The 13,467-nt window shown below is 43.2% G+C and overlaps 1 protein-coding gene across 1 annotated transcript in view; it reads left to right on the top strand.

Moving 5' to 3' along the window:
• ATP8B3 (ATPase phospholipid transporting 8B3) overlaps positions 1 to 13,467 on the top strand; it is a 379,813-nt gene that overhangs the window by 315,729 nt on the left and 50,617 nt on the right. Inside the window, exon 24 of the mRNA XM_086947162.1 lies at positions 3,677 to 3,760. Within this exon, the coding sequence (XP_086803288.1) occupies positions 3,677 to 3,760 (84 nt within the window). The remainder of the gene's footprint in view (positions 1 to 3,676; positions 3,761 to 13,467) is intronic.

Raw genomic sequence — 13,467 nt, 5'->3', positions numbered from 1 at the left:
GCCCATCGTGCCCTGCATGGGCTTGGCCCCACCTACTTTCAAAAACGCTTTACCTTTTACACCCCAGCTCGTCATTTGCGCTCTCTGTCCCAGCGCCTGGCTCTGGTCCCCCGCTTCCAACGTCAGAGGCTTGGAGGCAGCTCCTTGGCAAGGAAAGCAATGGCTGCCTGGAACGCTCTTCCTCTCGCACTTTGGAATATTCCGGATCCGTGCATCTTCAAGAAGAATCTGAAAACTTTTCTCTTCGCCTAATTTCCTGTTGGTTACCTCTCTTTGCTTAGCGCCGGGACACTAACGAGTATCTGCGTGTGTTACAAATTAAAATCACATAACATAACATAAAAAAGAAAGTCTTATCTTCAATATTATGTCCCAGGATGCTCTGTATACAACAATATTTTACAAATGATGTAAGAGCCCAGAAATATTATTGAGTTTTTAGGAGGAGGGTGGAACACCAGCATAAATGCCACGAGTGAAAAGCAAAGAAAGATTCAATATTAAAACATAAAAAGATACATGAATTGTAATTGCAAAACATTTGTAAAGTAAATGGTTACCAAAGGCATCCCATCTCTAGAGGCCAATGTTCATGAACTAGATATCAATTTATGGAAACAGAAAGGTATTTATACATTTCTGGAAGACCAGATGGTTGGTTTCACAACAAATGGCAAGAGTGAAGGAGTTCCATAGCCTTGCTGTGTTATATGAAAAAAGGCGATCCCCTGTGCGTGCTTTCCTAATTCTAGGTACAGCTACCATCTGTTTATTGCCCTATCGCAAGTCAAGGCTCTCTTAGGATGGTAAGAGAAAATAAGGGAGCGTATGATAGGTGGGCCAGAACCTAACAATACCTAATGTGACATGCAGAGAGCCTTGAACTGCACTCTCTGGTGAAGGGCGGCCAAGGCAGCCCCTGCTGACTGTCGGAGTTGCTGTGCCGCACAGTTCTGTACAATTTGCAGTTTCTTAACCGTGGAGCATGGTGCTCCTAAGTATAGGGCATTGGCGTAGTCGAACCTGGAAAGAATGAGGGACTGAAACACCACTTTCCATGCAGAGAAGCGGAGGAGAGGGGTGATTTTCCTTGTTATCCTCATCAGCCCAAAGCAGCTACCGACAACCTTCCTTACTTGATCCTCAAAATCAAGTTTACGATCTAACCGAACCCCCAAACTCTTGATACAATCTTTGGGGGATGGGGGTGAGCCGAAGCAACTTGGCCAGGATGGTATTTTGTTGGGTACAGAAGGTTTACCCAAAAACATCAGCTCCGTTTGACTTAAAAAATGAGCCCTCCTTCCATGTTGAGATCTCTTCAAGACACATGACTAACTCTGGGGCCGTGTTGTTGAGCTGCGTATCATCGGCATATGTAATGACTTGAAAGCCGAAAGGCTCCACAACCCCACATTGGAGTGGCAAAGGGCAGAGATGCAGTCTTCATGGAACACTTGAAATGAACGGTCATTCAGAAAGGAGTGGATCCGTTTAAGGGCCAGGTCAGTCACTCCTACATCTCTTAGCCTCTGAATGAGCAGCTGATTATTGACTTTGTCAAAGGCTGCGCTAAGATCTAAAAGCACAATGGCAGCGCAGCCTCCGTTGTCTAAGATTTTCCTAATTGCCTCAACTACAGCTAGGAGGGCAGTTTCTGTGCCCTGTTGGGGTCTGAACCCAGTTTGAGACGAGTGTAGACAGTTATTGCCTTCCAAAAACGCGGACAGAGCACTATTGACATGTTTTTCGGCAATTTTGCTAATCCCTGGCAATAGTAAAATGGGACGATAGTTCCCTAACATTTTAGGATCCAGGTTCGCCTTTTTCAGCAAAGGTTTAACCATTTCTTGCTTCCAGGGGGGAGGGACCATGCCTGTCCGGAATGTGGCATTAATCATATCCAGGATAACGGTAGAAACTGTATCAAAGATTCGATTTAAAATGAGGGGGGGAACTGTATCCCTGGGGGAACCTGACTTCAACTGGCCCAGGATACCTTGCAGGGAGGGTTGATCCAGGAGAGGAATTTCAGCTAAAGTTCAATTATCAGTGCATCCTATGATGTTGGCTAAGGGGACATTGAGAACCTGGCAGCATCTTCAGCTCTGCTGCTTAAGGAGTGTAAATATCACATTTAAAATGTTTTAAAGTGGTCTTGGTAGAGAACCCTCTTATTGAGGTAATAAGAACCGGCAAAGGTTGAGCCCCTTTCTCGAATGTGTGTGGACATGGGTCCATTCGCAGCTAATATGGCTGATACACATCTTCATTGTATCATCACTTTTCTGTGGTTTTTCATTATTAAAACCTGTATAGTCAAGATTTTTGCAAAGCACTGACGCTGCAACACAGTAGCTTGTGATGATGTACAAAGTTGTGATATTTTCCTCTGAGAACTATGTTTTACCAAACGCTGTGACTTTCCAAATTATGGGCAAAAAATCCCACAGAAGTAGGATTTGTGGAAGTGAAAAAACCTACTTGCTTAAACTTCATCTGCAAAATTTGCTGTAATGCAATTTTTAGCCGAAGTCAACTCTGAAAAGCTTTGCAAACTTCATGAAGTGCAAAGTTTGTTAAATGTATAAAACTTCACATACGATTTAAATGTTTCATTCACATGTCCATCGCACACTCACTTTTTATTGTTACTGCAAAATGAGAAATCCCTATTTAAACTGACTCTTTCGCCTCCATCTCATATTTACTCAATTTGTCATTTAATCACATAACAGTATCTTGCTTTGTTCGCCTCGCAATCATTACAACGATGAATCTGCCTTCCTTCCAAAAGAGTTTTGTAAATTGGTGAGAGAAGTCAACCTTGTAATTATAAGATTCAGTCATTCATTTATTTATCCACTGATCCAATTATTCGGTCTTCTGACTGATCGGAGATGGCGCTCTACTGATTCAGGAAGTGCTTCATTTAGGTGATCTAACAAATGCAGAAAAATCCCAGAATTATTCAAAATTACAGCTTACATAAATGTACATTTTGACTGCCAGCTTCAGAGCCTTTGAGCGTTGTTTACCTGTCAGACGTACAGGGTTGTTCCCGTTTCACTCTTGCACCAAGATTCAAACTCTTACAAACACCACTGGCTGCTCTGCATACTAGTTGGCTCTCTGATAACAGCGAGGCTCACGAGTTTAACTGCTACTTGGATTACTTACAGACTTTCATTTCTCCAGATGTCATTTACAGCAAGCATAGTGGTATTTAGACCTCCAAATCTTGGTATGGCTTTTAAAGTTTTGCGCATGGAATTCGATGACGCCATAGATGCAGAAGGATGCCATTGAAAGGAAAACAAAAATATTGGCTGACATAAATATCCTACACATATAAATAGCGCTCATTTAGGTGTAGATTTTATAGTATTAAGCCCAGTGCGGTGACCTTTTTGTAAACAGTATTTAGGACCTAGTATTTTTGTCAAGATATATTTTGGCCACAATATTCTAGTACCATATGCGGGACATAGCTCCTCCACCCTAATGTGTCGGCTGAGTTGTGCATTTTCAGAACGCTTGTTTTTCAATGCTCATTACTGTATCTATTTAGAGTGGCAGGTGTGTGAACATAGTTATGGAAACGCATGGCTATGGATGAGTGAAACAACTACAAGTGAGCATTGATTTGATTCCTGTGTCTTCATCTCTCGTTTAGATGGTGTACGACAGTTGGTTCATCGCTTTATATGCTGTGGTATTCACTGCATTTCCAGTTCTCGCCATGGGCCTCTTGGAGCAGGTATGGTCATCCGCGGTAATCCTTCTACACTTTTAGGGCTTGTGGTAAAGATCATGCGTAGACCAACAAGACAGGGAAATGGCTTGCAACACTGTCTCTGAAAATCATTCTGAAACATTTTCATGCTAGCCTAAGACTATGCAGGTGACACAAGCTGGCTTTAGAGATACAAGATCAGTCCTATATTATTAAAACCTCAAAGTCTGCATTACTTATTACCTAACACTGCATGGGTTATAGCTAATTTAGCCTGACAACCCGTGCAAAATCGACATTTGCACCAAACGACCTAACTAAAGTAGCACCTTCACCCCAGTTAGTGCATTTATCATTTTGGCAACAGTATATTTGTGCAAATGTTGGTGCAAAAGTATCCTACAGAGGTGCAAATTTATGCATCTGGATCCAGGACGTTATTTGAAATACAAATTAAGGGCTGTCACACCACCTTCCTTGCTTTGTTGAGACTTAGGATGCTAAACAAATGTTGGAGATTCTTGAAAAATATGGATTTTTTCATGGCGACAACCTCCAACACTGCAGGACTTTACCAGTGTCAGGGTTACAAAGATTGTGTGACATGGAAGACCAAATTATGAGGCAGGGTTGTCTGAATTCTGAATTGAGGAGTGCAGGTTTTGAGCATATTCTCTTGCACTGTTGTTTTTATTCATTTGGGCTGCAGAAAATAATTTTGTGAAGTCTACAATTTATCTGTCAATGACTACTTGCACATATAAAGATACAAAATCACCTTTCTCTTGTCTGAACCAGAAGAAGGGCAGGTGTCAGTCACTCCCAATGTGAACATCAGTAAGACCTACTGACGAAGACCAATACAAAAAACAGCAGCTCTGACTACCCTGCACCACTTCAAAGCCCCAAGGAAGAGCACAGCGACTCTTAAGCATGACATTTTTATACAGTCTGTACTGATTGTCCACCCCTGTATGATACTAAGCCTGACTTCCTCCTTTTAACCTTTTCTTTCTTTATTATTTAAAGAGTTTGATAAAGCTCAAACATGACTGTAGGGTATAAGCGCACTCTACATACAACAAATCATAACCCGTTATGTCACATATATTCTCACAGCAGCACCTCAGACAAAAACCATCAGGTGCTTCCTCCATGTTTGCTCTCCTGATAACCGGGTGCTGTACAAAAACATCTCCATTTTGAATGCAAACGCCATCATAATGATCGATCGTCATCCCAGGTTGCTGTACAAGGAGTACCAGGGGCATTCCTGTAGCCTGTGTCTGGGCGATTGGTTAGGCCCAGGAGTCAAGCTGTCCATAGATTGTCTTTGGTTCAGATCATTAATAATAATAATAATAATAATAATAAAAACATTTATTAAGCGCATGGCTGCACAACTGTGTATCCCCGCGCTAAATGCTGAAAACTCTCATCCGAAGGTTATGTCGGAGGGAACAAGGGGCCGGAGTTATTGAGGAAAAAGGTGGGTTTTTAAATTCGCTCTGAAAAGAGTTTCAGAGGGTTCCATTCTTAAGTGAATCGGAAGAGCGTTCCAGAGTTTCGCTCCTAGATAACAAAAGGATCGGCCACCGATTTTTGCTTTTTGAACGCGGGGCAGTTTGAAGAGGGACATTCCTGAAGACCTCAAATGGCGAATAGGACGATGAATGGTCATGAGGCTTCTCAGATATGAGGGGCCTTTGTTGTGGGCTATCCTGTGGACATGGCAGAGACTCTTGAATTTTATTCTTTCCCTTACGGGAAGCCAGTGCAGTTTGGACAGTGCTGTCTTGGCCGAGGTTCTTTTCGAAAGGCCTAGTACCAATCGGGCGGCTGCATTCTGTACACATTGCAGCTGGTGTAGGAGTTTTTGGTTAATGCCTAGCAGAAGGGCATTCCCGTAGTCCAGGTGAGGTGTGACAAGAGCATGTACGATGGTTTTCCTGGCTGTAATCGGTATTAGGTCGATGATTTTCCTAAGAATTCTTAGTGTTCCGATGCATTTGCCAATGATCTTATGAACTTGGGATTTACCTGAAAGGTCAGAGTCGATCATGATCCCGAGGTTCTTGACTTTCTCGACCGGTTGAGGGCATTCACCAAGCGATGTGGGCCACCATGCTTGGGACCAAAGGGAGGTTTTATTTCCTATTACTAACACCTCAGTTTTGTCACCATTCAGCCGGAGGCAGTTACTGTCCATCCATCCGGCGACAGCAGTCATGCACTCCGAGAAGTTAGAAGCGTTCTTATCAGTATCCGGGGTAAGCTTGAACATGAGCTGCGTATCATCGGCATAGCTAACTATGCCCACACCGAAATTCTCTATGATTTGAGCTAGGGGTTCCATGTAGATGTTAAACAAAGTAGGGCTCAGACTAGAGCCCTGTGGAACCCCATAGCTCACGATCCGAGAGGATGATTTGAAAGGCGGGCAATGGAGCTGGAAGGTTCTGTTGGTGAGGAAGGATTTAATCCACTCCAGCGCATCATCTTTTACTTTACCATTAAGGTAGGAATCTTTTATTTAAATCCTTTTGATCCTCTTTCTTGAAAATGGAGCTTGATGTGTTTGACCAAATCTCCAGAGGGAGAGAATTCCAAATTTCCTGAGCAGCTCCTGAGAAGGAGTGTGCGTAGGTTTTCATTTTTCTGACTCTGGGAGGCTCAAGCAGGAGGAAGTTTGCACTCTGACGCGAGAGGCTGCCCTCTAAGATTATTAACTTTTCTGCTAAATACCTAAGTTCCCCAGAAGACACCTCAAGACCTGGCTCTTCGAGCAGTAGCGGCACCCCCTGCCCTCAGCGCCTTGAGACTCTCACGGGTAAGTAGCGCGCTTTACAAGTACTCCGATTGATTGATTGACTGATTGATAGTACAGGGCTTTGTGCGTTAGGCAAGCTATTGTCAGCTGGTTCTTGACTTTGAATGAGCGTCAATTGGAAGAATTGAGATAGGGCATGATAAGGGAAAACTCTTTTGCCTGTTATCAATCCCACTGCCGCATTGAGGATCACCTTGAGTGGTGGCGTTTGTGATTTAGGTAACTCAATTCAGTGAACACAGGCATCTTCTGTTCTGTAAATGACTATAGATTGTACTGCTATTTCGAAGATTGGTGTTGGGATGAACGGTCTCAGCTTCCTATGCTGACAACGTTTTATTTATTTATTTATTAATTTTCCAGTTTCAGTAGAGCACATGGCTACCCAGAAACAGGCTTTGCAGTGCTGACAAGAATTGTGGGAAGATGGCACACTACTTATATAAACAAACGAGTCTTTAATGGGTTTTTTAAGAGTTGGAGTATGCCTGCATGTTTAGGTTTTTATCCAAGGTTGAACCAAAGGATTAAGTTGAGTTGATGATGAAGGGTTTGCAATTTTGGGCGTGAATCACTGACAGAATAACAACGGACAGAATATCGAGCTACAGGAATATCGAGTCCACAATATCGTTCGACAGAATATCTCTACAATGATAAGTACAAAAATATCAAAACCAAAATATCGTTTAAAATATCGTTTTTTTTAAATGTCTTAAAAATAATATAAATTTAATTAAATAATAAATATAATTATTAAAAACAGTTAGAATTATGTAAAAATTTAAAAAATGCTAAATGTAATATAAAAAGCATACTTTTTTAATATATATTTACTTAATCATATTAATAAATAATTATTTTATTTAATTATACAATTTTAGAAACATAAGAAAAGTTATGAATATATATATATATATATGTATATAAACCTGTAATATAAATATAAAAATAATATATATATATATTAAATTAAAATATTAAAATGTATATATATATATATATATTTTCAATTACACTACATTACCTATAAAAGTGGGGAAATGTTGGATAGCGCAGAGGATAAAATTACTATTACCATAATAGAAAGTGCAAAAGTAGGGAAAGTGTTGGATAGCCGAGGGGAATAATTTACTATTCCCACTACAGCCCACTACACTACAGCAAATGGAACAGTAGAGAAACTGTTGGATAGCGGGTATGTAAAAATTACTATTCCCACTCTAGTGAGTGCAACAGCATGGAAGGTGTTGGATAGCAGGTATGTAAAAATTACTATTCCCACTCTAGTGAGTGCAACAGCATGGAAGGTGTTGGATAGCAGGTATGTAAAAATTACTATTCCCACTCGTGAGTGCAACAGTAGGGAAAGTGTAGGATAGCGGTTAGGTAAAAATTACTATTCCCACTCCAGCGAGTGCAACAGTAGAGAAAGTGTTGGATAGCGGGAGGGAATAATTTACTATTCCCACTCCACCAAGTGTAACTCCTGCAAAATAATTGACATTAATTAACAAATAATAATTTTTTTTTAAATAATTTACCTCCCACTATATTCCCCTATAAACGTCACCACCAATATTGTAAAATATTACACAATTAACATAATTATTTAACAATTGATTAATTAACTAACAATTAACAAGCAAATTAAAAACAATCAAGAATAAATTAGTTCACACAATTAACACTATAAAATAACGTTAAATAAATATTGTATATAAAAAAGAATATGTTTTTTAATTAAATTACTTCCCACCCTACTCCCCTATAAACCCACAACCAACTCATAAACAAAATAACACAACATATTTACCAATTATTTATTAGTAATTAATATCCAATTAATAACTAATGCTAATTAATAACATTTTAACACAATTAACAATATAAAATATGAATTAAATACTTATTAATTAATACAATTATTAATAATTAATTATAATTACATTACTTCTCATCCTACTCCCCTATAAAACCACACCCGCTACACAAAAAATTACACAATTAACATAATCACCAATTAGTTATTAATAACCAATTAAAAATGAATAACAAAATAATTAACACAATTAACAGTATAAATGATTAAATAAAAAAAATTAATGAATAAAATTACTAATTAATGCACAAGTTACTTATCTTCGGTAACGATATGTCTGTAAGAAACAGTAGTTAGTGTTAGATTCCTTACCTTAGAATATCCCCAGGCGTCAGGCTCGGATCCGGAAAGTTTTTGTCAGCAGTACCCTTGCGAGTCGGTAAGCGTCGTCTGCGGCTCCGCGTCTGTCGTAGGTGTCGTGATCGCCGGGAATACGTCATCGGAGTACTTAGACGCCGCCCTCGCGCGCTGACGTCAGTTCTGTACATAGCTTTCCGCACCAGGAATGCAAAGCCATGATAGAAACCGACACTGGTGCCATGAAACTAGGTCCCTCAAAGGGAGATACCTTAACCCTAGATATCGGTTCGCAGAACGGGGAGGATGGGTGGGGCGGTAAGGAATCTAACACTAACCACTGTTTCTTACAGATATATCGTTACCGAAGGTAAGTAACTTGTGCATCTGAAAGAAACAGGTTAGTGTTAGATTCCTTACCTTAGAATAGATACCCCAGCAAGACCAACCCAGGTGGTGGGTCAGCAAACCAAGATCCCACCAGAAAGTCCTGGAGAACGGAACGGCCGAAAAAGCCATCTCTCCGGACTTGGCTGTCCAGGCAGTAGTGCCTAGCAAACATGTGCAGTGAGGCCCAAGTAGCTGCCTGAAAGTTGTACTGCAAGTGGTCTCCCCGACCCAGGGCAGTAGTAGCTGCAGTGGGCCGAGTGGAATGGGCACGCAGCCCTACAGGAGGCTCCTTCGTCGCCAAGGAATAGCAAACCTTGATGCACAAGGCGACCCACCGAGAGATGGTCCATTTGTGCATTGCCCGTCCCTTCTTAGCGCCCACGTAACCAACAAAGAGCTGGTCGTCCACCCGGAACTGGTGTGTGCGGTCTAGATAGAAGGAGAGCGCACATTTTGGGTCCAGACAGTGGAGCCTCTCTTCCTCTTAGAGGGATGCGGAGGTGGAAAGAACGTGGGCAAGGTGATAGACTGCCCGATATGAAAGGCTGTAACCACCTTGGGCAGGAAAGAAGGATAAGACCTCAAAACAACCTTGTCCGGATGGACAGAGAGGAAAGGAGGTTTAGAAGATAGATGAAGACAACAAGGACCCCCTGGGTAGTATATAGACTCCTAGGGCAGGGTAACAACTAGTGTGAGGAAAATCCCAGGACGTCTAATGTACACTGTGAACACTCGGGATGGATCAGTAATCGAGTAGGGAAATCAAGAATTTAACAATATCTATATAAAATATATATCTTTAATGAGTATTTGTTTAAAAACAACATGTAAAATATGACCACGAGGTCAAACCATATAATAAAAGTAAACAATAATTCAATGACATACAGTTCTAATAATCAAACAACATAAAATTCATAATCAGTACATGAAAATTGGACACAAAAATGCATGTAGTACGTCAAATATTAAAAAGGAGCATAGGAACTCGACGCGCGTTTCGGCAGTAACCCGCCTTCTTCAGGAGACATAGAATAAATCAAACATTGGACGCTCTATCCATGCAGTAACAATATTGGAAGGTGACACCTTCGTAGTTTGAATGGGATAAGTATAGTTTCAAGGTGAGGATAGTCCTTCGTATTTTCAGTGAAGTAGGCGATGTACGTAGCGCAGATATAGACGGTTAAAAAAGCGATGGTCACAGTGATACTTTGATATTTATGCAATGCACCAGGATTGTGATCCGGTGAATCTTGCTCGGTATAGGACGGATAAAAGTAATTTCTTAAATAAATAAACAATGGACGGACAGCAATGTAGTGCTGTTCCGACGCTCGAGATGTATGGGTCCTACTTCCACATAAAAAGTAGCTCAGCCGTCTCTTAAAAACATGAACAATATACGGGCAGCAGGGTGGTGCTGTTCCAACGCTCGTTTAGTGGGGATCCAACCTTCACACAGAAAATAGATCAGCCGTCTCTTAGGAAAATAGACAAGGGGCGGACAGCAGGATGGTGCTGCTCCTACGCTCGTGTTGTGGGGACCCGACCTCCACGGAAATCGATTTCCGTGGAGGTCGGGTCCCCACAACACGAGCGTAGGAGCAGCACCATCCTGCTGTCCGCCCCTTGTCTATTTTCCTAAGAGACGGCTGATCTATTTTTGTGACCATCGCTTTTTTAACCGTCTATATCTGCGCTACGTACATCGCCTACTTCACTGAAAATACGAAGGACTATCCTCACCTTGAAACTATACTCATCCCATTCAAACTACGAAGGTGTCACCTTCCAATATTGTTACTGCATGGATAGAGCGTCCAATGTTTGATTTATTCTATGTCTCCTGAAGAAGGCGGGTTACTGCCGAAACGCGCGTCGAGTTCCTATGCTCCTTTTTAATATTTGACGTACTACATGCATTTTTGTGTCCAATTTTCATGTACTGATTATGAATTTTATGTTGTTTGATTATTAGAACTGTATGTCATTGAATTATTGTTTACTTTTATTATATGGTTTGACCTCGTGGTCATATTTTACATGTTGTTTTTAAACAAATACTCATTAAAGATATATATTTTATATAGATATTGTTAAATTCTTTATTTCCCTACTCGATTACTGATCCATCCCGAGTGTTCACAGTGTACATTAGACGTCCTGGGATTTTCCTCACACTGGTTTAGAAGATAGAGCCTGGAGCTGACTCACTCTCCTGGCAGATGGCCATCAGAAATGCAGTTTTAAGAGTCAGAAGACGTAGAGGACAGTTATGAAGTGGCTCAAAGGGAGCGCACATCAGATACGTCAGTACAAGGTTCAAGTCCCACTGAGGTATCACAAAAGGAACAGGAGGAAAAATGTGCGTGATGCCCTTCAAGAATCTATTTACAACAGGGGACTTGAAAAGAGAACGCTGATCAGGAAGCCTCAAGTAGGCTGATATGGCCGAGAGGTAGCCTTTGATAGTGCCCAGAGCAGAGCCCTGCTGGGCAAGAGAAAAAAGAAAGAAAAAAGAGGAGAACCTCTGAAAGGGGGTCAGAGAGTGGGTCCACAACCTTTGCTGTGCTGCCACAAATTTGTTCCACCTGCAGGGGTAAACCGATTTTGTGGAGGGACGCCTGGCTGCCAGAATCACATCACAGACTTCAGGAGGCAAGTCAAATGACCTCAACTGTCGCCGCTCAATCTCCACGCATGTAGGTGGAGACTGGACAGGTTCGGGTGGAGGACGGTCCCCTGCTGCTGCGAAAGAAGGTCCTCCTGAAGAGGCAGAAGAATCGGGGGATCGACTGACATGCTGAGTAGCTTGGGATACCAGTATCTTCGTGCCCAGTCCGGAGCCCCAAGGATGACTTGTGCCCGGTCTCGCTTGACTTTTTTAGCACTCTGGGCAGAAGTGGTATAGGCGGAAAGGCGTACAACAGACCGCAACTCCACTCGTGACGAAAAGCATCTCCGAGCGAGTGCCGCCTTGGAAACTCCAACGCGCAGAACTGATGACATTGCGCGTTCTCTTCTGTGGCGAATAGATCTAACCAAGGCTCTCCCCACTGCTGAAAGAGGCCTTGCGCCACATCCGAGTTCAGACGCCATTCGTGATCCATCATGCACCGGCAGCTGAGTTCGTCCGCCCTGGTGTTCAGGGAACCTGCCATGTGTTGAACCACCAGGGTCACGCCCTGATGTTCCAGCCACTGCCAGAGGCGCAGAGCCTCCTGGCACAGGGTCCACGAACCCACCCCGCCCTGTTTGTTGGAGTACCACATGGCGGTGGTGTTGTTCGTGAACACCTGCACAACACTCCCCCGGACAGAGGGGAGGAATGCTTTCAGTGTAAGCCGGATCGCCCGCAGCTCCAGAAGTTTCATGTGGACCAGAGGCCTTTGATCTCCCCCTCACCCATGTGGCCCCCCCATCCCAGGAGGGATGCATCCGTCACTACTACGTGCTCCGGTTGAGGTAGGGAGAGGGATCTGCCGCCGACCCAATCGCGGTCCGTGAGCCACCACTGCAACTGACTCGCAGTGCCATCCGAGATCAGGACATGGTCGAACAGGTTGCCCTGATGCTGTGCCCACTGAAACTTCAGGTCCCACTGCAGAGCCTGCATCCGCCACCTGGTGTGATGTACCAGAAGGATGCAGGAGGCCATCAGCCCCAGGAGCCGCAGCGTCAACCTGACCGAAACTCTGGATAAAGGCTGAAAGATCGGAATTAGAGCCTGAATATCCCGAACCCGCTGTTCGGGGGGATAAAGCCGAAACTGCGCCGAGTCCAGAACTGCTCCGATGAAAAGGAGCTTCTGAGAGAGGCACGAGTGCGACTTCGGCACGTTGATGGAGAACCCCAGCGAGTTTATTTATTTATTTATTTTCGCGATTTTTAAAGCGCTAACAAATACCCGGAGGTGTCTCAGGAGGTCGGCCGTAGTCTGGACGTGGGAAACAACTGTTTGGGGTGAGCCCGCCTTCAACAACCAGTCGTCGAGATAGGGGAAGACTGGAACCCCTGATCTGCGCAGATGAGCTGAGACCACCGCCATCACTTTCGTGAACACCCGAGGGGCACTGGTAAGGCCGAAGGGGAGCACAGTAAACTGAAAGTGCTCGTGGCTTACCGTGAAGCGCACGTAGCGCCGGTGAGCCGGCAGGACGGGGATGTGGAACTATACGTCCTGCAAGTCCAACGCCACCATCCAGTCTCCAGGGTCTAGGGCAGTTAGGACCTGAGCTAAAGTCAGCATGTTGAACTTCTCATTCCGGAGGAAGCCGTTGACGCTCTGGAGGTCCAAGATAGGGCGTAGGCCTCCTTTGCCCTTCT

This window comes from Lissotriton vulgaris, chromosome 12 (genome assembly GCF_964263255.1).
Source record: "Lissotriton vulgaris chromosome 12, aLisVul1.2, whole genome shotgun sequence".
Taxonomy (NCBI): domain Eukaryota; kingdom Metazoa; phylum Chordata; class Amphibia; order Caudata; family Salamandridae; genus Lissotriton; species Lissotriton vulgaris.
Note: the sequence above shows the minus strand (reverse complement) of the source record. Positions and strands in the feature narration are given on the sequence as shown.